This window comes from Daldinia loculata (assembly GCF_022478755.1).
Source record: "Daldinia loculata strain CBS 113971 unplaced genomic scaffold F4817scaffold_26, whole genome shotgun sequence".
NCBI classification, from domain to species: domain Eukaryota; kingdom Fungi; phylum Ascomycota; class Sordariomycetes; order Xylariales; family Hypoxylaceae; genus Daldinia; species Daldinia loculata.
This window is the reverse complement of record NW_026054880.1, coordinates 326897-353802: the sequence shown is the minus strand read 5'-3', so window position 1 is coordinate 353802 and position 26906 is coordinate 326897. Positions and strand designations below refer to the sequence as shown.

The 26906-nt window shown below is 47.5% G+C and overlaps 12 protein-coding genes across 12 annotated transcripts; 6 read left to right on the top strand and 6 right to left on the bottom strand.

The window, feature by feature from the left end:
- Positions 1–1559: 1559 nt before the first annotated feature.
- On the top strand, positions 1560–2515 carry F4817DRAFT_116930 (uncharacterized protein). Its single transcript, XM_049297559.1, has 2 exons — positions 1560–1596; positions 1726–2515. The coding sequence occupies exon 2, from the start codon at positions 1852–1854 to the stop codon at positions 2413–2415; it is 564 nt and encodes a 187-aa protein (XP_049158849.1). The 5' UTR covers positions 1560–1596; positions 1726–1851; the 3' UTR covers positions 2416–2515.
- An 861-nt stretch (positions 2516–3376) lies between these two features.
- Positions 3377–5225, top strand: F4817DRAFT_338514 (uncharacterized protein). Its single transcript, XM_049303428.1, has 3 exons — positions 3377–3673; positions 3733–4240; positions 4297–5225. The coding sequence occupies exons 2-3, from the start codon at positions 3844–3846 to the stop codon at positions 4995–4997; spliced, it is 1098 nt and encodes a 365-aa protein (XP_049158848.1). The 5' UTR covers positions 3377–3673; positions 3733–3843; the 3' UTR covers positions 4998–5225.
- On the bottom strand, positions 5134–6653 carry F4817DRAFT_116897 (putative 1-aminocyclopropane-1-carboxylate deaminase). Its single transcript, XM_049297558.1, has 2 exons — positions 6256–6653; positions 5134–6149 (listed from the first exon to the last, which is right to left on the bottom strand). Exons 1-2 carry the CDS (start codon positions 6447–6449, stop codon positions 5270–5272), a joined length of 1074 nt encoding a protein of 357 aa, XP_049158847.1. The 5' UTR covers positions 6450–6653; the 3' UTR covers positions 5134–5269.
- Positions 6654–7813: 1160 nt separating this feature from the next.
- On the top strand, positions 7814–9964 carry F4817DRAFT_316205 (uncharacterized protein; the record flags this gene model as incomplete). The annotated part of the gene is made up of 5 exons (XM_049300640.1): positions 7814–7825; positions 7895–7953; positions 8035–8728; positions 8802–9036; positions 9108–9964. The coding sequence occupies 5 exons, from the start codon at positions 7814–7816 to the stop codon at positions 9962–9964; spliced, it is 1857 nt and encodes a 618-aa protein (XP_049158846.1).
- Positions 9965–11275: 1311 nt separating this feature from the next.
- On the bottom strand, positions 11276–11770 carry F4817DRAFT_316204 (uncharacterized protein; the record flags this gene model as incomplete). Its single annotated transcript, XM_049300639.1, has 3 exons — positions 11276–11432; positions 11567–11637; positions 11723–11770. 3 exons carry the CDS (start codon positions 11768–11770, stop codon positions 11276–11278), a joined length of 276 nt encoding a protein of 91 aa, XP_049158845.1.
- A 588-nt stretch (positions 11771–12358) lies between these two features.
- On the bottom strand, positions 12359–14119 carry F4817DRAFT_338508 (thioredoxin reductase). The gene is made up of 3 exons (XM_049303427.1): positions 13458–14119; positions 12682–13378; positions 12359–12615 (listed from the first exon to the last, which is right to left on the bottom strand). The coding sequence occupies exons 1-3, from the start codon at positions 13656–13658 to the stop codon at positions 12521–12523; spliced, it is 993 nt and encodes a 330-aa protein (XP_049158844.1). The 5' UTR covers positions 13659–14119; the 3' UTR covers positions 12359–12520.
- A 221-nt stretch (positions 14120–14340) lies between these two features.
- On the top strand, positions 14341–16834 carry F4817DRAFT_338506 (uncharacterized protein). The gene is made up of 8 exons (XM_049303426.1): positions 14341–14725; positions 14792–14836; positions 14902–14968; positions 15033–15244; positions 15302–15449; positions 15550–15588; positions 15641–15689; positions 15765–16834. Exons 1-8 carry the CDS (start codon positions 14681–14683, stop codon positions 16090–16092), a joined length of 933 nt encoding a protein of 310 aa, XP_049158843.1. The 5' UTR covers positions 14341–14680; the 3' UTR covers positions 16093–16834.
- Positions 16138–17411, bottom strand: F4817DRAFT_116817 (CRAL/TRIO domain-containing protein). The gene is made up of 2 exons (XM_049297557.1): positions 16812–17411; positions 16138–16726 (listed from the first exon to the last, which is right to left on the bottom strand). The coding sequence occupies exons 1-2, from the start codon at positions 17234–17236 to the stop codon at positions 16279–16281; spliced, it is 873 nt and encodes a 290-aa protein (XP_049158842.1). The 5' UTR covers positions 17237–17411; the 3' UTR covers positions 16138–16278.
- Positions 17412–17744: 333 nt separating this feature from the next.
- Positions 17745–19293, top strand: F4817DRAFT_316200 (nitrogen permease regulator 2; the record flags this gene model as incomplete). The annotated part of the gene is made up of 2 exons (XM_049300638.1): positions 17745–17787; positions 17981–19293. 2 exons carry the CDS (start codon positions 17745–17747, stop codon positions 19291–19293), a joined length of 1356 nt encoding a protein of 451 aa, XP_049158841.1.
- A 205-nt stretch (positions 19294–19498) lies between these two features.
- Positions 19499–21892, bottom strand: F4817DRAFT_116781 (uncharacterized protein). The gene has a single exon (XM_049297556.1). It carries the CDS (start codon positions 21663–21665, stop codon positions 19563–19565), a length of 2103 nt encoding a protein of 700 aa, XP_049158840.1. The 5' UTR covers positions 21666–21892; the 3' UTR covers positions 19499–19562.
- Positions 21893–22040: 148 nt separating this feature from the next.
- F4817DRAFT_338500 (CybS-domain-containing protein) lies at positions 22041–23403 on the top strand. Its single transcript, XM_049303425.1, has 3 exons — positions 22041–22502; positions 22581–22598; positions 22739–23403. Exons 1-3 carry the CDS (start codon positions 22322–22324, stop codon positions 23095–23097), a joined length of 558 nt encoding a protein of 185 aa, XP_049158839.1. The 5' UTR covers positions 22041–22321; the 3' UTR covers positions 23098–23403.
- On the bottom strand, positions 23404–26430 carry F4817DRAFT_338498 (Vps53-like protein). The gene is made up of 2 exons (XM_049303424.1): positions 26241–26430; positions 23404–26138 (listed from the first exon to the last, which is right to left on the bottom strand). Exons 1-2 carry the CDS (start codon positions 26278–26280, stop codon positions 23575–23577), a joined length of 2604 nt encoding a protein of 867 aa, XP_049158838.1. The 5' UTR covers positions 26281–26430; the 3' UTR covers positions 23404–23574.
- Positions 26431–26906: the final 476 nt, after the last annotated feature.

Below are 26906 nucleotides of genomic sequence, written 5' to 3'. Positions count from 1 at the left end.
CCTAAGTGCGATGTGTCGTCTATTGCTTCATTGTCTGCTGTGTTTAGGGGTTGTTCCAAGACTATGCCACCAATTAAGGGCTGTATCAGCGCAGCAATAGTTCTTCGGGTACGTATCATTTACCAAATCTCGTTATAACTTAATGTAGGAGGCGACCTTCAAAAACACGGCAGCATCTCAATGGCGCTGCTAGGCATCCATTGCGATCCTTCCTATCCAAGGTCCTCTACAGGAAACTCCCAAGTTTTAATGGGCATTCCTACACCGGAAAGTCTCTCAGCTCGCGGTCTAGCCTTTCCATCAATCAATCCTCCAAAGACCACTATTTTCGGGCTTTCCCGAACTACCAGATGAGACGAAACGGGTTATTGGGAATGATGAGAGCCTGAGCCCAAAAAGTATTGTTCAAAAAGGCCAAGAGCATTGACGAGCGTTCCGACGTAGCTACTAAGGCCTTGGCGCTCGCGTTCTAGATACTTCGGCGGGGAACGTAGAACCGCCGGGACAGTTATCGGACTACGGCGTAGACTCTCTAACGGGAATTGAGTTACGAGGTTGGATGAAGAAGGACTTTAGTGCCACTGTGACTGATGATGAGATTATGGATGCGATGAGTGTTTCGGAAATGGGTATATTGGTGGAACAGGACAGAAATTGAATTATAATGGACAGAGTCTGGATGAGAACAACGAGGGCATGCTATAGTATATTATTCATTGGATAGATCGCCAGGGATATCAACTCGCTTTGCATGGTTAATAGTGCCGGCAGCTACATTTACCACACTCAGTTAGGAGGTACTTACTAGGATAATACTTGCAAATTGTTTTCCTTCCAATAGATAGATTAATCATTACTACCTCAATGATTACGAAGAGTCCTTACCTTTGATGTAAAATTGGATGCATAGATGAGTTGTTAGATGTCCCTATCCATACGCCGGTCGATACTAGCGACGTTTCCGAGACTCGGTTCCTTCCCGATGGTTCCGAAGTTCGGATCCGAGGCCCACATTTCAATCGGACTTGTAATTTAGTTCCGAAAGTAACGGATCCGTATGAAAATGGCCCCCTAAAACTTCTTCCTACTACTTCTCGGCTACTTACAAATAACGTTTCAAGCAATGATTCTTCTAATTTCCATCGCAGGCCCGCCTTCGAAGGGGTTTACATTCCTTGATAATAAAAATTATAACTAGCAATTATTGTCTAGAGATATGAGATTTATTAGTGTAGGCAGCAGCTATATTGTCACTACCCCGCGTTTTATATTGCACAACGGGTACACACATAGTAGAAGTCATCATCGCGCAGGTATTAGGGAAAACAAGATCTGTGAAGCCCGAGTGTCTCAAAGGTGTCGACCTGAAAACCCTGGAACACTCTGTCAACCTTAATACAATCTTCTACGTTTGAAGCATTCGAAGCGTTTGAAACTTGCTATTTTCCAAGTGTCCTTGTCTTTTTCAGCCAACACAATAGGTACCTAATCGGTCATACGGTACATTCTAGACCTAGTTAAAGGAGCCGACATGTCGTCTCTGAAGTATTTCACCCTCTTTCCACGCTTACCACCTGAGATACGCTTGGCGATTTGGTGAGTCATTCTCCTTCTCGTCTGGAGCAACCTTATGCCATATCTTCTCAATCCAATATTAGATCGACCGAGAAACGGAATTACTTCATCACAAAAGGAGTCATTTAGTGTATTAACACATAAATATAGGAACTTTTCTATTGTTGCGTATCTTTCCAACCCAGCTATATGCGTGTATAGACCCGAATTATTAATACGGTCCTCTACGAGAGAGTTTCCCACTAGCCGAGAGATTTCGTTACCGATGCCGGCCTTATGCAAACTTGTCAAGAGTCTCGGTCCGCTATGCAAAAATCAACCATTGCCATGTTTGATATTGATCAAAATGGGGCTTGGCTTAATCCTCGCCGCGGATTCTGCCCCAACGTCGATATTCTCTGCGTTGGCTTCTTTGATCTTTTGTGCATAACCGGACACAACGCAATGCGATTCATCGGGCCAAACGTTCACCATTCGGTAGAGGGGGAAGGGCTCTTCACAGGCCGCAAACAAGGGCCAATCCGTTGTGACACCTGTGACGATAGTTGTAATGGATTCAGATCAAGACTGTTTGCCAAAATATGGAGTTTAAACGAAACCATACCGATGAGATTCGGAGAGATTCCAGAGTTTATACTTCTTTTTTGCCCTGTCGCCGAGGAACATGGCTCCGCTAGACAGACGGCTATATTGTCAGTGACAACGTTGCCAAGAGCTTGCTTGTTCAGAAAGATGTCTAAAGATCCGGTGTTGATTATTGGCGGAGATAACTCGGAGTGGAAGTTTGCTGTCCCCGATTTTGAATTCTATGTTCTTCCACGAGGACGCTGGCCTGCCTGATCTTACTGCTGTCCTTTCTGTATCTTCTATTCATAAATATGTGTTTTTATAAGACTCATCGAGTTATCATAACACTGAAAACAATCAATCAATCTGCAAGACAAAATATTATCTAGTATTAGTGGCCAACTTGAGTCATTACCTGTTGTCATTAACCTAGTCGCTCTCGGATGCAAAAGTTCTCATACGACTTAACCGTGAATTAGATTATAAGACTGCCATGTAAATTGAGTCTCATGATGCTTATTTCTCACTCGCGTTAGAAACAATACTATTGCTACATGGACTTTGTCGTAATTAACCAGGGATGGAATTATTATCTAGTTACCTGGGGCTATTATCCATGTTTTAGATGTGAGTCTCTGTGGAGAAAAGGGATAGGAGTTTCCTAGTAGACAGCCGTTTGTAACTCCTGCGCGGCTCAATGACACATGCGAGGTGAAAGGGAAGGGGAAAATGTCTAAGAAGGGGAGTTGGAGAGACACAAACAGGGGTAAGTCAGTTATCTTATCACAACAGTAAGGGGTTATATACAGATATATCAAAGGATCGAGCTCCCTTCATTCTATCAAACCCGATAGAACTTGAGATAATTAACAGCATTCCATATTTTCGTTATACTTCTCTAGCACTTTAAGAGTTAACCTGTTTGCCTGTGGAACATTGCAGGCAAAAGAAGTGGCATAAGATAAGATCAGAAAGCGCGAATTAATCACCTAAGAGGCTGGAGCTAAGTCGAATACGAAGTACCTAAGTACATGGATAGCGTAACAGTGGATCGCGTTCCTGCATGACGCGCATCCATTTTTAATCTTCGCCGTCTCCGGTATGTGTTCGTCTTAAGCTAGTGTGTTGTACATGCATTTACCTAGCACGGTACACTAAGAAGCAAGTACCGTACGCCACAAGCCTCATTTTGCAGTACTTTGCGGGGGTTTCTTCAGAACTTTCAGGGGGTAAGCAGCAATTAGTGGACTTGCATAGTCCGGGATTAGCTGGATCGGTGGACGCGATGGACCTATGGCGTGCCATATCTCCCCTAGCTTATCTGCTTACTTGATGTATGTACCCATTTTATTGTACCCATCTCCTTTAAGAAGTCTCCATGTATTTCATGGATCGTCCGGGAATCCTCTTCTAAGTTGTTGACATTCACCTTGAAATCTTCTTGTCTTCAACTTTCGATAGGAGGGACTACAGCTTCAATTGCTTAGTTGTACTCGATTGAACTGTTTCGCCTTATCTAGGATCCTATATGGTAAGTAATTGGACGCCTTATAAATTGTTTACTTTGCTAATCCAGACTTCTACTTTTAGGTAGCTAGGTGTTGATACGCGACCTCGAGGCTTTTTCTTCAACTCGTTCCGAGTCTTCCGTATCCTCCTTTCTGATTCCCAATCTGAGATTCAGCTACAGGAGACGTTACAATGTACGCGTCCAAGTCAGCCGTCGGGTCAGCATTGCTGTTCTCTTTGGCCTCTGCCATGCCAAATCTTCGTCCTAGACAGACAGATTCCGCCCTCGAGCCGTGGGTGACAGTTAACGAAGATGGCAAGCCGAGTACTGTTACGCCCGTCCTTAGCACCATCAGCGGAACTCCTACCATTATATCAGGCGCTCCTCATGATTTGACCGCAACTGTTTTCACCGAGACCAACTACGGGAAAGTTTCAACGAGTACTGGCACCGCTCCGATTCCTACTCCAACCGGTGGTTCAGCTGGAGCTGGCTCGTTCCCTGTCTGCCACAACAAGGATGGCGACCATGCTCCGTGGTGTCAACCGACCCAGGAGACACCATTATATGTTGGTACTACATATTACTGTACGCTACACCACTCGTATACAAGGAGACATGTAACTAACTAACCCACTCAACAGTTACTTGGGACACATCGTACTTCCCCGTTCCAAACACGACAATCTTAGTCCAGGGTAACTATCTCAACGAGACAACAGGCGAAATTACCGACCAAGCTTTCGAGTCACCTAAGTGGTCCGCATCATGGGGTTTCTGGAGCTACAAGATCGAAAGCAGTCTATTGAAACACCAGTCTGGCAAGAATATCACGCTACAGCTTGCCACTTTAACCGCGACAGGCAATTCCAGCGATATCATCCCAGGTCCCACTATCCTAGTTACAGACCACCCTGGACCTCAGCCGGAAACCGGCAAGACGCCCGATATGCGCGCATTAGTAATCGCCCTACCGACTGTGCTCGGTTTCGTTGCTCTATGTCTTATCGGAACCTGTCTATGGCACAGAAGGGATCGCCAGATCGGCCTCGGAAACATCATGTCTCGCAGCAGAAATGGATATGGTGTTGGCAAGAGTTCACGATCCCGGATGGGTCTCAGCAAGAAGAGCAAGGCTAACGAGCGCATCCAATTAATGCAGCGGGAGGTCGAGGCTGACGGTGGTGAGATCTACCACGACGAGCCGGACCGCCCGCGACGGGACTCGGATGCTCTAGGTAGCCTAGCCGGGACGCCGACTGAGGAACGGCGCATGGATTTCCGGGAGCAACAAGACCGAAACATGTTCCGGGAGGAATTAAGAAGACAGAACGAGAGACCCTAGAGTGGACTCTTGAATCTTTTGCTTGGAAAATCGCACTACAAGAAAATCAATGGTGGATAGTAATGATACGGGAAATCTCACCGTCACCATTAAATGAAGAGGAGTATATGTATATGATGATGAGTCTATTGCTGTACATATATACCGAACTTGCTCCGGCTACGATATGATTATTTCAGGGGGGCTAGGACTCGCAATGACTGGCTTATAGATCACGTTTGGTAATGAATCAAAATGAAATCAAAACATTATTGAAATCAAGACAATGTTTACTAACGACCGATAGAGGGATAAGCGTTTAACGCCAGCTGCCCTCCGAGATGTGCATACAACACGTTGCTCCCTTCTCCTATCTCTCCCTTCCGAATCAAATCCATCATGCCTGCCAGACTCTTACCTTCGTACACGGGATCTGTAATGAAAGCCTCGGTCTTAGCACCAAACCGGATAGCGTCTAGCGTCTGCTCGTCCGCGATTCCGTACACGCCAGCATGATACCTATCATCCAGTTCAATGTCCTTTTCCGTGATATCACCCTCCTCTAATCCGATCTTCACACCTGTCGCCTTAGCTATCCGCAATACTTGGTCGAAAGTCTGCTTCACCTTGGCAGACGCATCAATCCCGATTACACGCCGTTTCTTGGAACCGAGCTTCTTCTGCGCGAGCTTGAACCCGGCTACCATGCCCGCGAATGTAGAGCCTGTCACCGCGCACACAATTATCGTGTCGAAGAATACACCCGTCGCGCGCTCCTGCGCTTCGACTTCCAAGGCCCAGCGCGCGAAGCCGAGGCCGCCTAGTGGGTGGTCCGAGGCGCCTGCGGGGATGTAGTAGGGCTTGCGACCAGCGGATGTAAGTTCGGTCTGCAACTGTGCGAGCGTGGGCTTATGCTCGATTCCGAAGGTGGTTGCGGGCTCGAGACGCGCATCTGCTCCCATGAGCCGCGAGAGCTGGATGTTGCCGACGGAGCTGTAGAGGATTTCATCTGGAGATCCGGGAGGCAGATCTACCCAGTGCTCTTGCACCAGGGCACATTGGAGACCTAGTGCAGTAGCTACGGCGGCGACTTGCCGGGTGTGGTTCGACTGAACACCGCCGATAGAGACGAGGGTATCGGCGCCTTGGGCTAGGGCCTCTGCGGCGAGGTACCTGCATGATTCATCAGTCTATGTTTCTAATATTTCCAAGTGTATTTCTGGTGTATGTGACATGTGCAATCATTGATTCAGCAATGAGCCATGAATTAGGTACTCACTCAAGCTTCCGCGTCTTATTCCCGCCGTAGGCAAGTCCGGAATTACAGTCATCGCGCTTGGCATAAACGTTTACTTTACCACCCAGCGCAGCGGATATACGCGGCAAGTGTTGGATAGGTGAGGGTCCGAACAGGAAGGATTCCCGCGGGATGCTGGCGAAGGGCTCGGGCAAGCGGAGGTCGAGGTTAGCCATTTGAGAGACTAACTGGATAATGAAGTTGCTGAGGACCAAGTGATATCACGGATTTCAAGTAAATATAATACTTGAGAAACAACAATAGCTTCTTGGATTACAATTACTCCCATCCCAAGTGCATGTCCTACCTACCCTTGATATATAAGTCCATATCTCGGTAGAGCTCATGACCGAAGTCGGATACCAGTAGTGGGATAAGACGGAGCGGAGAGGTGCCAATACTCTCCACTCCTGATCGACTCTGAGCATCTACCAACCAACCAACCAACCAACCAATGTCGAGCAGTCAGCCGATTTTAGTAATGCTACATATAGATCCTTTTATGTAATCATTTACTCCGTATCTATCGTGCGTGATTGCATTGTCTAGATACGATCTAAGGAGATCGTGAATACTTCTTATCAAAACGCAAAGGGGTTTATTTAGCACTGATAAACAAATATTCGAGATACATATCTGCATTTAAATTAGGTACCTAGAGGGATAGAGGGATAGTGCGATGAGGGAGAAGAGCCTCCAAATGGATGGACATTGCCCCCCTATTTGCTGTTAGTCATTAGGCCGTTGATCCTATGATTGATTTTGTTATACACGCATTGTCTGAAAGCATCGCTTGCTGTGCAAACAAATGTGTTAATGTTGATTGTTGAAGTTAGTCATATTACCATTCTATCATATGCCACAGTGAATGTATTTGTGAGAGGTACATACCATGGGGTGTTCACCGTTTCTTGCTCACCGGGCCAGTCATAGCAAAGCTTTGAAATCTATTTGACGAGATATTCAGGCACCAGTTAATTGGCGCAATGGATTGACAGAAGGGCGAAGTTGCCTAGCCGTTGTTGAGTACTTAAAGTGACTTGACCCCCTAAATTCACATGTAGGCCACGGGGATGACTTACTACCTTATATAGCCAACTTGCAAGAAAACATCCTTAAGAGCCAACCAGAATCGAGGTATATAATGTAGCTACCTAATTCAGCAGTCGTATTAGCAGCAATCGCTGTTGCTTGCATACGACTAGCGCCTACAGTCCAATGAAAAAATCCCAAGATACGCTTACCACCAAATCACGGAGTAGTTCATGGACGTTTTCGTCCCATCCCAATTCACCAATACATATCATTAGCCCGTCATTCGTCCTTACCCTACCCTTGTTCAGTATTCATATGATGAAAGCTTAATCACAAATAACGAAGCGATTCTGAATGTGGATTTTATCTAGTTCTATCCCAGTGCTATCTATAAATGTCGCCTTGCAAGTTACCGAGAATCGTGTTAACTTCGTCTCCCGCAGCCATCACTATTCCATGAATTCTTAACCAGCATCTCCATATCAAGCGACTGCTATCAGGCATCATGAATTCAACTGTACGTGCACAAGCTGAGGGTTTCTATCCTCGTCTTCCCGTTGCTGACCTCCACTAACTTACCATATAGAAGGCAACAGCATTAGATGTCCTGGTCCCTTCTACTCCAGGGAAGCCAATCACCCACGAGTAAGTTTCTTTTAAAAGACTCCCCTTATCATCTTTTACCTATACCTACAATAGGTAATCGTGGCTAACCCAAAACCCCAGAATCATCCTTGTACATGGCTTCAAACCCCGTTCAGACGACCAGAAACGCCTTGCAAAATTCAAACATTTGCTTGAGAATTGGGTTACGGTTGCTACCAATCCTATTCGCAACCACGTCAACGTTCGCACCTTCGCCTTTGATGGTGCTTACGTCCTACACAATGGACGACACGGTCTATCTGAGACCACTATCGAGCTGTCACAGAAGTTTGCAGTTACAAGCGAGGATTCCTCCTCGCCATTGTTCCACCCGGGAGCAACAGAGGACAGTCGCAACCGCGTGCCCCGGGCTGCCGTATTTGTTGCTCACGGACTAGGCACCTGGGTCGTGAAAGATTTCTTGGTGCTCTTTCGCGAAGCATCTAACCGTATTGATCCCACAGGGTTGATATTCCTCGATGCACCAGAGATGCCTCCTAACATGACCCCTGTCGACGTACGATCTGAGTCTGCCGTATCTCAATATCTCTACGAGCTTACAGAGGTCTACAAGCTCCAAGCACTACCAATCAAGATCCACGAACTCCAAGAAAAATTGCGGGTGATCGATATGAACTTCAGACTGCTAACGAATTCCCGCTATGGAGTTTGTGAAGAGATCAAAGACGCCTACGGTGATCGCGACGTGTATACTATGAAGATGTGGTGTGATAGTGTTTGGATGTGCTCCAATCCTCCTCTTACGACTGATTCTGTGAGTCCACTAACTCTCCTTTTGACCCCCTACTTTCTCGTCCACCCAAATATCATACTAATAAATACTCTAGTCAGTTATCAAGACGTTCCTTCGAGGAGCCCATAACATGATACGCTTTAAGAAAGTGACCAAGATGGAAGAACAGCTGAAGAAGCTTGAACGACTCAAACTAGCACAAACCCTTCAAGAGGCAACCACTTGCCAAGGATTCTACGATGTCCGACCTAATAATACCGAACCCACCACCGGCCCCAATGCAAGCCCTAGCACAGGTCACCACTCCCCTGACAATGGAAAAGGGAAACGTAAGTCCAAGAAAGAGTCTCGTTAAACTCCTCGAATAGTACTCCATTTGCTAATAACGACCGCACTACAGAAAAAGCAACTTCCTCTTCTAACTCGCCTGGAAAACGTGGTATTCTTACACCCTCGAACTCCATGAAGCCTCTTCCCAAAATTCCCGAGGAGATCGAAGCTGAGCACCGCCCAGAGCAAGCCTTCGGCTTCCGTCTAGAAACCAAAGCTAACGAAAGCCACGGTGAAAAATTCTACGATTTTGACGATGCCATAGACCAGCGAAACGAGGCAGTGGAAACAGAAGACCCAGAGGCGCTATCGGCCGCACAGTCCAGACTACAGCTTGTCAAGTGGCACCAGGACCAGAATCTCGGCAAGAACCATCCCAAGGTCCTCGTTACGCAACGCGAGATCATTACCACAAGCCTTGCGTCCGGAATGTGGAACGGCAAGCCCATCGAAAATTGGACGAAGGAGGACTTCTGCGAGATAGAAGACGAAATGCGTCACGCCTTTGAAGCCTTGGAAGAATCGCTGGGTCCTCTCCACCGCGAAACCCTTGAAGCACTTACCGTGCTATTCAGCGTGCGGGCCTCACTAGTGAAGAACAAGATGGCCTCTTGGGTGGCTGTTGCCGCAGTGCTGGACATGATAAAGGAACGGCTAGACAACCGGATACCGCTGACACCGGAGACAATGCTCGACACGTTGCGCATCAAATACAAGGTTGCGTTGACCCTGGCCCAAATCTCAGATCGCGGAGATGCGATGCTGAGCGATATACTGAAGGATACTGAAGGCCTTCTAGTCACTATAGGCAGGGAGCACGTGGCGGACTTGACAGCGCTGCGGTTCAATATCCTAGCGAGAATTTCTGAGTTGCGGGATATGAGGAACGAGGCGCGGACGATGGGAGAGGCGGAGGGATCGAATTAGATAGATATAGACGCGGATTGTTTTCTTTTAAAGCTTCAAAAGGGTGAAATTCTTTGATACCCCATGACATGAGGTTCACAGCTAGGTTCACAGCTAGGTTGAACCCATAGTTCTAGTTCAAGGCGAATTTGATTTTACTGGTTTTACTTCATTGCCATGTATTTGCTCTTGGTGAATTAATGTGCTCCTCTCTCGATGTTGTGAGTGAAGGCGGACCTGATGTCTCTGAATCCGTTGATGTATTATTACAGTTATCCTCCAAGACATGCTAAGCCACGTTGTAGTCTCTATCCATCATAGCATAATGCTCTAAGCTTTCTTTACGCACATCCCTAGGTTTTGATTGAAAGGAGTGAAAAACTCCAGATTTGCCCTTTTTATATGTTACACGGACAGATAGTAATAAGGAGCAAAATGATGACCAGGGACGATTTCAGCCAGGGACCCCTTTTACTCAGTTCGATACTCATAGGACAAGTTCAGCAATAATGATCAATATTAAATATTACTAGTTGTTTGAGCTGATGGGGACTTGGGATTATCTGAACCTTTACGCACCTGACGATTTATCTACTGTGCTAGACTTCTCCTATTTCCTTGGCGTACAATTAAAGACTGTCTCTTAAAAAATCGATTAATTATTCATCATCTATCAAGTCCCTGTATATTCTTGTAAATGTATATATTAAAGCGTGTGTCTGCTGAGCTAGCTTCCTGTGTTTTTATATGCTGATTTTTACATAGAATAAGGGTTACATCAATGGCCACGTCAATAAGGGCGGTAGCCGAATAGTTAAAATACTCGTAGGATTTGATACTATGGTATGGTATACAGATAAAAGAAGATGTAATAGATGAGCAAATATCGTCTTAACATCATTTCATGCCTAGCCACTATTATGTATGAGGCCACAATCCACGTATATGGCGTCAATGTAGGTTTGGTCTTTAGTGTAGCTATGAAACGACCGTCTGTCACTCAAATATTCTACATGTACGCTGAAGAACAAGGAATCTGATCACTGGCTCAATTTGGAAATGCACGAAAGAATCAGAGCTTAAGAATCTTGACGATGTACCTTGCATGATAAAGACTACCTATCTGCTGTCTACGACTAAATAGATGAATGAAGCAGCCCCAACTAAGGCCCTTTTGATGATTTTTTTTGGTGTTTAAAGACTAGATCACTTGGCTTACCAAAGCAAATCCATATTGTTCATAAAGGAAACATAAATCACTCCCAAGGCTTAGGCCACTCAAGCTGCCGCGACGAAGGGACACGAGTTGCCCCCGGATGCTGGACAAGACTCCTACTTCTTGCCACCACTGCTGCTGCTGCTGCTGCTGCTACTACCTCCATATCCCGACGAGGATCTGTAGCCCGAGGAAGAGGTGTAGGTTGAGCCGCCCTGACCGTCGTTGTAGTAGGTAGAGCCGTTGGGGTTGGAGTAGTAGTACGAGCCGTCCCTACGTTCGTACAAGGCCTAGATTAGTATCGAAAATCACGCGAGGTTTATTTGTACTAACTACACTAGAATAAAATGGCCATGCGGCAGATATAGAGGAATAGGAATATGAATAGGAATATAAATATGACCTACTGATTAGAGTAATGGTACGAGTTCGAATTCGAGGCACTGCTGCCGTAGTCACGGGCGCAGTAATGGTTACCCTGGGTATGAGTTAGCTTGGAGTAAAATTACCCAAGATCCGAGAAATAAAGATAGGTGAAGAAGTCTAGATGTAGGAATGTTTACCTGGCTGTTATAGCCGGAGCTCTTGTACGAGTAACCTCTGTCGCTCATGGTGACGATGAATAATAATAAATAGTGGTGTGAAGAGGTCTTGATGAAACCTAGGGAGAGATTTGAAAATGGTAGAGTAGATGACGCCCAAGATGGGTTCAAGCGGTTGGCAACTCGGGGGGAAGAAGAAGAAAGAGGGGGGAGGGGGAAGAGGGCTGTATTAATAGATAACGAGCCGTTGAAGTGGGGAGAATGGTACGAGACCCCGAAAGTCTATTGCGACAGCGACACGGACTGCGATATGGATGGAGTCTTAGCGGGGGGGTCCGTAAAGTGGATTCTTTGGACTGAATATAAAACTGAGGCCAAGGATAGAGCGGTATGCGTTTGTCGGTGTGCGTTTGTTGGTGTGCTTGTAGTGATTTACCCCCGCAAACAAAGACTACGGAAGCCGTATGTAGTAGAAAGATCAATGAGCAATACCTTCAATGTTTGTCAATGAAAACGACATGCCACAGTGGGTTTAAAGAGGAAAGGATGCTACCGCGATTAAGATGCAGCTACCCAGTAGGAGTAAAACATACTGCTAGCCAGTCATAAAAGTTTAGTCACATGGAGGGCTGGTCATTGGGTTCGGTTAGGGTAGCAAGAGGGCACCAATACTACCAAACAGGAACAAACGGCCAAACTCAAGTTGAGCTGTTCTCAATTCTGTCTATCTGGTATCTGTCTAACGTATCGAGACTGTCAACACACGCGCTAATATAGAACTCTATGCGGTGGTATCAATTACATCCTCGCGGGTATTAGTTACTCGGCTTTACCCTCAGCAGCTCCCTCTCGCTCGTCCATTTCGTGTTCTGCAAGGTACTTCTCCGCATCTAGGGCAGCCATGCATCCGGAACCTATCGATCATTGATGTCAGCATGAAATCTACACTGTCTTAGATATAGGGGGGGATGGAAACGTACCTGCGCTAGTGATAGCCTGTCTATATCTCTTGTCCTGTACATCACCAGCAGCGAAGACACCCTCAATGCTTGTTGCCGGTGTCCCATTCTTGGTGATAATGTAGCCGTCCTCATCGGTATCTAGCTGCCCCTTGACCAAGCTTGTGGCCGGGTCGTGGCCAACGGCATAGAACAGACCATTGGCCTCTATTAGCTGTCGCTTTCCGGTAACTGTATTTTCGATAACCATATGGGTCATCACCTTATCGTCTCCTCTGACCTCCACGCCCCTGGTGTTGAATTGAACGGTAACCTTGGGGTGTTTCAATAACCGCTGCGCCATGATACTGCTGGCACGTAGCTGATCTTTCCGCACCAGCACCGTCACATGGCTACCGTACTTTGTAAGGAAAGTTGCCTCTTCGGCAGCGCTATCTCCGCCACCAATAACCACCAGGGGTTTATTTCGGAATATCGGGACAGCACCATCGCAAACGGCACAAGCGCTGATGCCGCTTTGCCAGTATTTCTCCTCTCCCGGAAGACCTAGCCTCCTCGCTGAAGCACCTGTGGCGATGATGACGGAATCCGCGGTGTGCACCTCACCAGGAGACCATTCCGTCTCGTACTTGAACGGTCTCGAGGAAAGGTCGAGCTTGGCTACTGTTTCGGTGATGATCTTGGTACCAAATCGTTCCGATTGTTGTCTCATAGCATCCTGGGTTGGAACGATTTGCGTCAGTATATCTATCTATCTAATATATGAAATATTCGTAGAATGACGTGAAAACACTTACCATTAGCTCGCCGCCCATAATGCCCTTGGGAAATCCGGGGAAATTCTCGATTTCGGTAGTAGTTGTTAACTGACCACCGGCGGCAACACCGTTCGCCATGAAACCCTCGTAGAGAACTGGGTTCAATTCGGCACGGGCGAGGTAGATGGCGGCCGTGTGGGCAGCAGGCCCAGAGCCGATAATAACAACCTTGCTGTGCATCTTCCTGGCTGCTGTTTTCGTTGCGACTTTGGTCGTCTGTCCTGTGTATTTATGTAGCCCCGAGGAAGCAAATGCCGCAACTGATATTCCGGATGCGCCTGCGCAAAGAGTTCTTTTAATAGTCCGGGAAAACACTTTGGCGGGTTTACGTCGAATAACTGGGTTGGTATGTGGTATGTGGTAGGTGATAGGTGATAGGTTATAAGGGAAGACGAGCAGACGGTTCAAATATCGGTAGACTCGGAGGACGTTCGGAAGAGGTAGGGCTAAGATTGTTGAGGCCGGGGCTGTCGCTACGCTGTAGTAAGACAGGCTGAAAATTTGCAATTATTTGAAATTTGAAATGCGGCTCTACATGTAGTTCCGAAAATAGTAGTTCAAATTTGGAATTAGGTCCCTGGTATGGATTACTTATTTATTGTACGACGATGTCAATATTTTTATTTTAGCTCGTCAGCTTCACGCGGTCGATTCGAGAAGGCGAGAAAATAAAAAATCCCCCGCATTATTCAGCAAGACCCTTAGCTAAAAAGCACATGCATACAATCGATCCGGACCGGAACTGACTCGAGTCGCCCCACCATGGACCGATCTTAAACATCATGCAATTGGCGGGTTAGGTCTAGGTACTCTATCCTACCTACCTATCTTTGCATATTCTAATCATTAAAGAAATTATGTCGTCATATGTTGTGAATTAGATCTTATCTTAGTTGAGCCTATCGAAAAGGTAATCGTTGGCTAGTGATTGCGTAGTTAATAGATTGATAACACAAACTTTACGTCGCGTAACTATCCCCGGTCGGTGTTCGCAACGGTCAGATCATTCGCCGCGGCATTCCGGCCTCTGGTGTAACAAAACCCCTCCTCCGTCACCGGATGCGACCCAACATGCCGATAAATATGGTATTTATCTTTAGCTGTGACATCTATCGCGACCAGTTGAATTCATCGTTGGTCTCATATGGATGGGTCAATTGACTTATGATCGATACACACCAATCAGCGTTTCTGCATGAACTATGGCACCGCAACAGGATATCCCGGTTGCTGCCAATGTTCTCGGCGTACGTTTTTTAATATTACACGAGGGATCATTTGAAATATAATAGCTAAATATATCAACTACGTAGACCATCGGTACGATCTTGTGGTGCGTGCAGACAATACCTCAAATAGTATGTATATTAGGCACCTATAACTAGCGATTAAGCGGGTTTCTGTAACTGATTGTACATTTCAGTGGACGAATTGGCGAACGAAGAAAACCGATGGCCTCCCCGGCTCCATGATGTACCTATGGGCTTTATGTAAGACATTCCCTATTCACTAACAAACATGTCTCAAATATTGACTACCTATGTTCTTAATTAGGTGGCGTACCCTTCGGGGCTTATAACATCGTACAGAGGTTCAATTACCCCTTACAAGTGCAGCCGCAAGCTTTCATGGCGCTTTGCCTTGTGAACTGGTGTCAGATATTGCTATATAATAGTAAATGGCCTATGTGGAAGGTAGTTCTTATAGGGCTAGCCAATGCCGCGGCTTTTGCCGGTGTGCAAGCAGCCCTGATTGTCACACTACGGGTATGTAGAATGAGTTGTCCAGTTGAACCCTGTATGACATAAACTAAACTTATATAGCCATTATACGACGCTGGTAATGGCACTGGGGTCTTGGTAGTTGGTATAATCGCGAATATTCTCTTGGCAGTTGGTTTATTACCGCCATATGGCGAACTATGGAAGCGGAGAGGAAGAGTGATCGGGATCAACTTCGTCTTTCTGTCTAGTATGTATAATTGAAAATTCGCGGTTATATTCATATCCCTATCTACCTAAGGCTCCCTAGACTTTACCAAAAGGAGGAGATCACTAATCTTTATCGACAGTGGACTGGCTGGGCGCATTTTTCTCTCTTATGTCACTTGGTAAAGTCCCTTGATATCCTTAGATACCTGCGTGTTGCTTACCTTAGCTTAGCTGTCCAGAATAGTTTCGATATCTTGGGCGGCGTGTTGTATATCGTATGGTAGGTGGTACCTAGCCTCTATACATCGATATTGAGAACAAATCTGTGGAGATGTCAGGCTGACCTGTATAATAGCATCCTTCTTGAATCCGGTATATTCCTTTCTCATTTGATTTGGCTCTTCCGCACTAGGAAATTGAGAAAAGACGCGGCATCGAGGGGGAAGACATTCGACGATATTGCGGCAGAGTATGAACAGCAAGGCATATCGTTCAAATTCGCCGAACGAAAGATCTTCAAGAAAAATGATATAGAGACAGGCAATGCCAGGCATGATGAAGATCCTGACAGCCAGACGCAGCGACATCCAATTACAGCAGCTATGCAGGACGGCAGCTCAGGAGATGCTCAGCAAAATTCAAATTCAGAGTTAGGAGGAGAGACGAGTGAGAAAATGGGATAATCCGTGTTTATAAAAGCAGAACTATAGTGGTGTGATATCTTGGTCTAAAGTCAACGCAAAAGTCGTGCCTCATTATTATCATCCCCCAGTATTATTAGTCAACCACGTCACCAAACCGCCTACACGCATACCGACTACCAAAAACCGTGGCCATGAACTAACTTGGCGTCGTTAGATGATGAGAGTTTACTCGACAGAAGGCCCCTTCCCCTGAGCGTTCAGATCTCCACCCTTACCGCCGTACTCGGCGGGAAGCTTCTCGCCAAGCGCGGGAACTTTGCTGCCAGCGAATTCGTGTGCCAAGTTTCTGCCATTCGACATCGGATGGAACTTCTTGATGGTCTTGGGAGCGACGAAGAGCTTCATAACACCGTACATGAAACCCATAATCGCAGGCACATTGACAAAGAATTTCTCCTTGAGAAGCTCGGGGTAGGCCAGGGCGAACACGCGGATGGTCTCGGTGCTGGCGGCTTTGACCTGGGGCGACTGGCGCAGGAAGCTGATGGACTTGTAGTCGTGCACCTGGAAGATCTTGTACGGATCCCAGTCGGCCGTGATGGGCTTCGTGGCCGTGGAGAGAGACAGCTCCTGTATGGCCAGTTCCATGAGGGCGATACGCCAGCTGATGAATCTAGTATGTAGGTTAGAGGATTATTCTGCTCGTTTCACAGTGCGAGAATAGATCCGAGATCTGCAATAAACGGTGCATAACTCACTCGTCTAAAACGCCAAAGGTCTCATTGATCGACTTGACACCACCGTAGATGTTCCAGGTGAAGACCTCTCTAGACTCGGGATCGTCATCGGTGGCCTTCTCGTCGCCGGCGACGTACTTAGTGACGTATCCAAGACCCCCAAACTTAGCCTTTGAATAAGTCTTCTCGAGGAGCTCCAAAGGCTTCATCTTGGCGCGCCACGCCAGAGTCTTGTCGAGCTGATCCCGGGCCTTGACGATGTCGCCGTCGTTGGCGTTCAGGTACTTCTGCAGTACGATCTGGCTGGGGACGTGGGTAGCCGGATCTGCTAGGGTGACGCCCCAGACTTCAGGATGAGGCTGGGCTTGAACGACTTTCCATAGCTCCTGAATTGGCGTGGTGGGCTCGTCGGGCTTAGGAGCCTCGGTCTTCGGAGCTTCGGCCATGGTCGCAATATCAAGAGTGTAAATTGAACACTACAATAAATGAAAACCCTTCTTTTTACGGCTTAAATTTTATTCAGGTTTTAGGGTATTAAGGACACAAAATGTAGTTGTAAATGTAAAGGCTTGCGCGGAAGCTCGTAACTCGGCGATCCGATGAAGGTAGGCGGGATGTGGGTCCGTGCTTGTTCGAAGCTTCCCCGGTTGGGGCATAGGACAATCAGATAATGCAGGCAGCTGCAGCTTAGACTTGGCACTGTTGGGGAAATTACTGCCGGCTTTTAGCCGATCTTGCCTTTACGAAACATTCCGTCCACTGGAGTCACAGCGTTGAACTGCTTCCACTCAACCTGCCAACCATGTTCTTAGGTTAAGGAAATTGCGAATAACGACGCATTCTATTGGGATAATAAGTAAAATTATGGGCTAAACTTTTATTGGTACATAATACCTACTTTGAAATGTGGTTATCATTAAATGTGTGGCAGTTTCTGTACGGCCGAACATTCAGATGATTCAAGGAATCTTTTACGCGAGGTTCCTTCCTCAAGAAGGTATGTGGATATCTTCAGCTGTCTATTTTATTCAATCATTTATAATCATTTACGTATGCATCTTAACTCATCTTATAATGAAAGACACCTATATAAAACTTACATACCATAACTCACATATCCTCTCATCTCAATTCAGCTACTCTCACTTCAATCTCATTCCAACTCTTATGATTAACTCACCAGATATCAGGAACCAAGATCGTAGCTCAATCTCCACCAGGATGTATCGTGGCAACAACATATACGCCGCACCTCAAGCCGCCCCTGGTCGACTTCGACATAATCCAGGAGTACATCATTCCGCGGAAAGCTTTCTTCAACCGGTTCATGACGGTAAACTCACCAGATAATAAATACAGCATCCTGCTATTCCCAGTCTCCATTCCTAATGAGAGATACCATCGTAACGAATTCATATTCAACTTCGGGCTAGTCATAGAATCAGATGTAGACCATATCCCATACGAGAAGCTAGTGAGACGTCTGGCAGTCACATTCGCCGAGATGGAGCGCCAACACGGATATCTAAGCTCGGAGGGGCGGGTAGACGATGGTAGACGGCCCATCGAGAGCTTGCTAGAGATCGTAAAAGAAGACCTCAACAACTACGGGGAGTGCATGATCCCCGTCGACGACGCCAATACCCTCAATATGAAGCTTTTCCCTTACCACCCACCTCCCGCACCTGTCCGCGGCTGGCATGTGCCCGTGCCCAAGATGAAACTCGCCGACATCGTCGACCCTACGTGGGACTTAACCCTACAAAAGATCATCCCTCACGTCGATGGCGTCAACGACGTACGCCGTATCGCGTGGCTGGCTGATGTATCGTTACCGCTCACCCAGATCGCGCTACAGCACCTTTTATACTACGACACTATTCTCCTCTTAGACATGTTCTTCTTTGGTAGCTGCTACGCGCCGAGGCCCGGCGTGCACGATTTCATCGTCAACAGGGACGGTATCGTCGATGAGTGCGCCGGGTATGTATGCATTAGCAATCCCCTTACTGGCAGCACTAGTACTGCCAATGCGTCTTCTACCACTGTCACGACTGAGGACGGACATGATACCGTAACGGATGCCGATGTGGGACGGCAACAGCAACAGCAACAGCCGGTATCCCACTACCAGTTAGTGAAGTTGATGACCACGTTTTGCGCCGGGCGCAGTGTCATGGAGTGGATCAAGCTGCACCAGGATGCGGGATTTGACGTTCTTCGACACGTAGACGTGCGGCGGCTAGTTCAATTCGGGGTGATCAAGGGGCTATTGTACCGGGTGCACAAGTATGTCGTGTCAAAGCAGTGTCTCGAGGCTCTAGCGACAGGGAGGCGTGTATTATCAAGAAGCGACGATGGTGAGGAGGATACATTGCTGCGGTACGCTGATGGCTGCCATTCCTTCGACCAGATCATCACCGAGCAGAACATGACGGATGGCGAGATAATGAGGAAGCTGAGAAGTCTTGAACCGGGAGATCGCACCGTGTTCTACCGGTAGTGGATTTACGAAAACTGCATCAAGCATTGAGTATGGATTGTTCTATATCACGAGGGGCAATGCGACTTTAAGGGCCACCCTGGGAATACGGCCAGTCTTACTTTATAAAGGATGGAAGACTACAACGGCTCTTCGTAGATTATTAACACATCGACTCGTGCGGTTAATACTCCAGAACGTGATCCATTTAGTCTTGCGTCTTCTAGAAACATATCTCGTTTTATTGCAAATTTGAGGTGAATTCATTTGATTTTACAACCAAATTACAATTATTCTACAAAGTGGCGCGTTATGAACCCATCTCGTTTAGGAGCTGCACCACCCGGCGCTTTCTTAGGCTCTTTCTTAGGCCCTTTCTTAGGCTCTTTTTGCTTTTGGATCTTCCTAGCCTCCTCCCGGTTGCGGGATTCTATCTCCTGACGGGCCCTCTCTAGCACCTCGTCGATCGCCGCCGTCTTCGCCTTAGTGGACGTCGCCCCCCCCTCAGGGATGTACATGAGCGACTCTTTGAGGATCTGCCTCGCGCGGTTGCTGTCGACCTGGAGCGACTCTGGTAGGAAATCCTCCAGTAGGCCTCTTCTGTCCTGGTACAGGTTTGTCGCTCCATCTAGAAGTTTCTGCTTCGTCTCGGGGTCCTTTACGCTGAGGTTTTTATCTTCAGCGGCCTTCTTCAGCATGTCTCTCAGTAGTCGCACCCGGCCCGTACCCGGTTCGCCCGGGTACATCGAGCCGCTATCTGCCCATTCCTTATCGCTAACCATCTTGACTACTCGGACGAAGTGCTTTCCTCGCCGCAGTATTAGGAGTTTGCCATCGATGAGGAAATTCCTGGTATCCTGGGGAAACCAGTTCTTGATCGGCGTGTAGGTCAGCTCGCCGTAAGACATCCCTTTGTTAGAAGCCGAAGGTTGACCGGGAGAACCGCCTATATAGGCGCCCTGGTGTTGTGTTAAGCGATTTCCATCACTGACGCTGTCTGCGAGGCCGGCAGCATATAGAATTCGACTTATCGACTTGCCCAAAATCAGCGACTCGGGGAGTTTCAGATCGATTTGAAAGCTCGATGCCATATTCGCCGAGGGTGGCTTATCTGCCGGGTATAAAGATATTTGGGTATCGCCTGACTTAGAGAATAGCCCCTTGTGCCGATTCTGTACCTTTGTTGCTTCTTCTATTCCGTTAATAAGCGCAACTACTTCGTGCGCAAGAGCATGCTGGGCATGACGCTTGGAAGGGTCTTCGTTGTGCTTCTCCATAATCTTACTAATTTCCTCCAACGGAAGAAAGGTAAACAGCTTCAGCAGTCCCTCAACATCAGCATCAGGCCGTCGTATAAAGTACCCATATAGATCGAAAGTGCTCGTCATGAATTGGTCAAGCCAGACGGCGTTGCCCGCACTCTTCCCAAACTTAACACCAGAAGAATCAGTCAGGAGGGGAACAGTAAAGCCGATAGGCGTATGAAGAAAATCGCCAGGAATTTTCTCAGCCGGGTTCGGATCGTTATCTCGGATGTGCTTGACTGCGTCAATGCCGGAGACGATGTTCCCGTATTGGTCAGACCCGCCTATTTGCATTTGAACACCTTGTCTGCTATACAAATGCCACCAGTCCCAACCCTGCATCAGTGGATATACGAATTCATCCAATGACATACCATCACCCTGTTCCATCTTGCGCTTGACGGTGTCGCGCGAGAGCATAGGTCCTAATCGTATTCCTTTGAACAGCCGAGCTACGACCTCGATGAAGGCCAGGTTGTTATACCACATGCTGTTATTTACCAACGCCCGACTCCATATCCTAGGTTGTTTCTTATAGCCGAAACGGTCCGCTTGGACCTCGACGTTAGCCCATATACGTTTCAACTGGTAATGTATCTTGGTAATATTCATAGTTATGTCAGATTTGGAAATGGGATCGCGGCTCTGCAAACGACCGGTAGGATCGCCGACCTTGACTGTGGCGCCTCCGATTAAGCTAACAGCTCGATAGCCATGCATATACATCCAGAAAAGAGGCATTAGAGGCAATAAGTGGCCGACGTGAAGAGAGGGTGCGGTAGGGTCAATTCCGACGTAGGCGCCTATTCTTTTCACCCTCATGAGCTCTCTAATCTGTTTTTCGGTACCGGCGAGATCTTTGACGTATCCACGCTCCTTGAAAATATCCCAGAGGTGCGGTATCTTTCCCTCTTGAATCAACTTGGCCCTCTCGTCCCATATCTTCTTCGCCTCTGCCTGTTTTTCAAGAAACGAGGTGGAGATTGATCTAGTTTGTTGCCGCCTTGCAGCTAAGGATTTAAGAAGGCATCTTCGGCAGAGACTTAAGGGGGAGCCTCGTGCAGCGGAAAGGGCAGCGCTGGACAGCATATTCCTTTGAGATGGCGCAGGCCGCCGTTAGGAATAGTAGGAATAGTAGGAATAACGAAGGTCGGAATTTGAATTGGGGTAAAAGGGAAACCCCCACGACTCTAAGAAATGAAATACATATAGTGGACGTTCAGGTTATGGTATTTCCCGAATTTGGAGTCCTATTTACTCTCGAGAAGAGAATATATAATAGAGTCCAGGTATATGCACATGTAAATGTTCTTGGACTTTGAAAATTCAAGGCTTCAAAAAGTTTAGTGGGGCTAAGATTATGTGCATATCCTTATCGATTATCTATACCTCCGTAGGTACATGTACCTTGCGACATGCATAGGTACCTTAGGTACATACAGGTATATTCCGTACATGTACATGGCATTATGTAATTCCTAGCCAGGCTTTTCCCGGGCAAGCTCAACCAATCATAAATAACTTATTTCATTCGGTCCTCGGCAATGAACATGTGGGAAATGTGGGAAATTCGCATTCCTTTGATTCGAACGCATCATCGTCGGCCTCAAATTCCACTCTACCGTTAATACCGTTAAACGTTAAACAATACTTCTTCTCTTCTCCCACCCCCGATACGTATCAGGGACCTAGAGACTAGTTGAGCGAAGACAGAATAACGTCGAACCATCTCCTCGTCTCTCTCAATGGCTTCCCTCGTTCGCCCCGTGCTGCTCCGGCAGACAGCTTTAGCCGCCTCGACCCGACGATCCGCAACCGCCACATTCTCCAGACAGCAGCTAATCCGACCGACGGTTTCGAAAGATGTCGCGCGCGTTGCTGCCTTCCACGCTTCTAGCAGAAGAAGCCTGTTGCCTCCGGGACCTCGTACGTTGTTACTAGTCGCATTGCGATCTTGGCCATGTTATAGTATACACTTACTAACACAATGCGTGCGCTCTTTAGAGGTTATCAAGGGATCCGGTATGCGATTCTTTACTCCCCCATTGCCAATCGATATATTAGAAATACCCTATCGTCTATAACTAAGGGAGATATAAACATGGAAAACTAGGAAGAACGAAAAGAAAATAAAAAATTAGCGCTAACCCTCCCGACAACAGTCAACGACCCAGCGCCGATCCCTGAGACTAACCCCTCCCATGGCTCGTACCACTGGACCTTCGAGCGTCTCGTAGCCGCCGGTCTCATCCCGCTTACCATTGCGCCCTTCGCCGGCGGTTCGCTAAACCCCGGCCTTGACGCAATTCTATGCTCTCTATTGCTAGTCCACAGCCATCTTGGCTTCCAGTCCGTCCTTATCGACTATATTCCTAGCAGCCGCTACCCCAAGACCCGCAAGGCCTCTATGTGGCTCCTCAACGCCGCCACCGCCCTCGTCGGTGTTGGCCTATACGAATTCGAGACGAACGATGTCGGTCTAACCGAGGCTGTCAAGAGAGTCTGGAAGGCCCAAGCTTAAAATCAAAACTTGGGAAGAGAGAAATGAGTAAGAATTACCTCGACTAGGTGAAGTCGAAGCGAGTGTTGTATGAGCGATGAAGATACGAGGATGAAGCATTACTTGAAGGCTCGAAGAAGAGGGAGCAAGTCGGATTGTGTGAAGCTACGTGACATACCGCCACGAATTCCTTTGTATTGGATCGTGCTTATCTGTTGGAACAGCTGGGTTCGGAATAGGCGTAGAAGACTAGCAGACTTGCTCGTCCGTGTATCCAGTACAACTAGTATATATAGAACTGTTCCTCGCCTATTCAATTATACGCACATACACTGTAGTGAACAAACAGGGTCCTTATCACGTATTCATATAGACATTATCTACTCGAAGTCAACGAGTACACATGCACACCCTTCTCGTCAAGGTAGGATTATCCTATTTCATCCTTTTATTTCATCTCATCTCTTGTCTTGTCTTCCTCTCGTCCATCCTCTTCTCTCACCGTCCTCCCTGATGCTCATCCGCGCTTCCATCCCTCTTCCCGAACCTAACCCCTAGGCCGCCGATATCCCTACGGAAGAACTTGCCAAAATTCTTCAGGTTCTCGTTGATACTGGCCGCGTTATTCTGCGCCGAGCCGCTGCTACCATTAGCGCCCCCCGTTTGTCCCTGCTCGGCGGGGTTACCCATCCTCTCGACGCCGTCTCGCGCTGCATTTAGCAACTTCTCTCCTAAGGAGGCTGCGTCGAAGCGCGAAGCGGCGCCTTGTGCTGCCGTTGATAGAACTGCTCCAGGTCCGGAGGCTAGACGGTCGATACCTAGACCTAGGTTAAGGTTGTTGACACCACCGCTGCTCGCGCCCGCCCCGCTGCTGCCGAACCCAGGTGCATTTAGGAGCGGCGTCAACAGCGGGCTCTGCGCGACCAACTTGCCGCCGCCGCTATTAGCGGGACCGTCACGGTGAATGACGAATAACTCGATCAAGTGCGCCTGTTCTTGTTTACGGATACCCTTAAGGTCGAGGATCTTGCGGAAGTTAGTATCAGAGCGATCGCCCACATGGATCAAGTACGCCTGCACGAGCCCCTCCGGCGGGCTTGGGCGAACCTGGAGCGTCTTTAGGAGCGGGTCTATGCGCGTCATTGTTGCATTGACGCGCTTGACGAAGCCTGCTGGCGGCACGTGCGGTGTCTGCGACGAGGAAGACGGGTTATGGCGTGAGAGCAGGTTTTCCAGGGCTTTAGTTAGGACGTACTTGTCCAACAACATCTGTTCGGCGCCTACTTCGGATATAGGTCTGCATTGGACGATGGCGTGGATGTACGAGTTTGCTAGATGTTCCACTAGCTTATCGGCGAATGCGCGCGCGTACTGCTGCTTAACAACAACGGCTAGGATTTCCTCTACCTTTGCATTGATGTGACTGACCAGTTCGCCCACGTAGGAACTCTGGTCTCCGACACTTTCCATCTTGCTCCAGTTTGTGTTCTTCATCTCACGCCAGGCACCCTCGCAATCTGCCTCGACTTTGTTGACAAGAGCTATAACTGCAGCACTGGCGACTCCCAAGAATGCGTCAGCTTGCGACGATAAGTCCACCTTTGGCACAAGGTCATGGTCTATACGTTTCTTGATATTTTCTTCAAGCTGCCCTGTGTTCGCATGCCAGAAATCTGCCGTGTTCAGGACGAGGATAATGTCATGGAGAGGCGCTCCTGTCGGGCCTGACCTCTGTAAAATCGTGAGTAACACTTGTTGTGCATATTCATCGAGATATTTAGCCAACGTCTTCGCCAAGTCTAATAACCGCTCACTTGTCGAAAGCTTAGCGCATTGCGACAGAGTGAGCTTGTAGAAATGGAAGAGCTCGATAGCAGAGCTAATAACAGCTTGCGGTGAAAACTCTTCGTCGGCTGGTAATAAAGGTTGGGCTTTGTATTTAGGGATCATAGCTGCCAACGCCTTGTCCTGGGACTCTACCCATAGACTTAGGTAAGGTTCGAAGGCCACAGATATTGACCCATTGAAGCTCTGCGTTCTTTCGTCCGCAGAGCTAAGTGTGTCAATACTTGCCCGTGGCTCGTTTGAAAACCTTCGTTCCAGGGTCTGCTCGAAGTCCATCGTCTCCTGCAGACAGCTCAGTAGAAGGTTGACATCAATCTTGGCACCGTCCACCCTCCTCATGCTCTTTTCCAAGATACCCTTATAGTCATCTCTCGTACCATCGCAAAAAGCCATAGCCAGAGTCTCGCCAACTCTCCAGTGCGGTGGGAATATGCCAGCATGTTCCTCCTCGTAGCTCTTGACCATCCTCTTGAACCAAGCGTATCGTCTTCCAATATTATCCAAGCTTCCAGCTTCATCATTACCTCTGAAGACTTGGCGGTATTCCCGCAACTCGGTGTTGATGTACCACGTTATTAGTCTCGCCCTCGCATTATCCCCGAGCGCATCCATGACCCCGCAAGCCTCGACCAGCGTCGCCTTCCTTGACCCGACCTCACTCTTAGCGAACGCTATCTCGAAGTCCTCGCATACTTGCTCCAGAAGTTCCCTCTGTAACTCGCCCACACCTCGGCTGAGTGTAGCGATCTGGTCTATACTTCTGTAACTGTTGAAGTGGCGCATAAGTTGTAGTACCGCCTGTAGAAGACTCGCGCATTCTCTGTATTGTCTCGTCTTAGCTAGTCCTCTCAGCTGTTCATATGCCGTAGTCAACATCTGTAACCGCTTAAGGGCCGTCATAGATAGGGTCAAGTTTCGTTTCGTGCCATCGAGTCGCTTAATATCGGCAGTCATGGAAGTAATGTTCTGCTCAGTCTGAATAGCACGTGAGCGTACCGTTTCGATCTTCTTGAAGAGACCAGCGAGTTCGGCCTGGGCGGATTGCATGCGTTCGAGGGAAGAGTTAGGTCCGTAAGCCTGGGCCGTCTGGAGGCTTGATATTTCGGCTGAGAGGTCATTATGGTGGGATTGGAGAGTTGACGATACTCGGGTTATGGATGATACGGTAGAAGGATGAGAGAAAAGTAGGTTGAGGTGCTGAATTGGATCATAGTCGGCTAGTCTTATGTGTTAGCTAGTCAGCGAGCCCCTTTCTCGTATATCTATATATATCCAAGTGTCCAAGTCAAAGATCATAAGAACTTATAAAATGAACTGACCTGCGTCTAATGACGGCGGCTCAGATGTGATGCCGTTCATCTTAAGCAACGAAATCCAATTTTGGTGAGTCGCATTGGGTCATACGTGATATGTAGTTTGGAAGTACGAAGTATTCCACAAGTATTCCACAAGTCTTAGATATCGTTGTAGCTTGTCTTAGCTTATACTTCGTACAATGACGCCGCTAACACATAAGGTTATGCATTAAAGATGAATCCAGTATCATAATAATCACGTGTCATTTGGTTTATCGATAAAACCGGCCCTCACCTTGTTTGTTTTGGTTCACCTTTGTTCACCTTAGCTCACCTCCCCCACTCTGCACAGACGGGAAGATCCGGTCCAATCAGAGATGAATGCACTATAACTTCACTTACTCTTTTTAGAAAGGTGCCTAATTAGTTCCTTTCATTCACCGAAGGTCCATGGAATTCAAGTCCAACTATTTTCTAAATTATTGCATTGCAATCAAGCACATGTTTAGGTATTTTGTGAGAATATTTAAAATTCTTTCTTTCTTTCCTAACCTATCAAGTCTCAGCCATCTCCCGACAGATTCCGCCCCAATCCCCCTTAATGCATCATGCAATCCTCCTTTATGCCTCCGTCTATTCACAATGATCTTGTAACTTCAAGGAAGCGCTTCTGGTATCTCTGGTATCTTT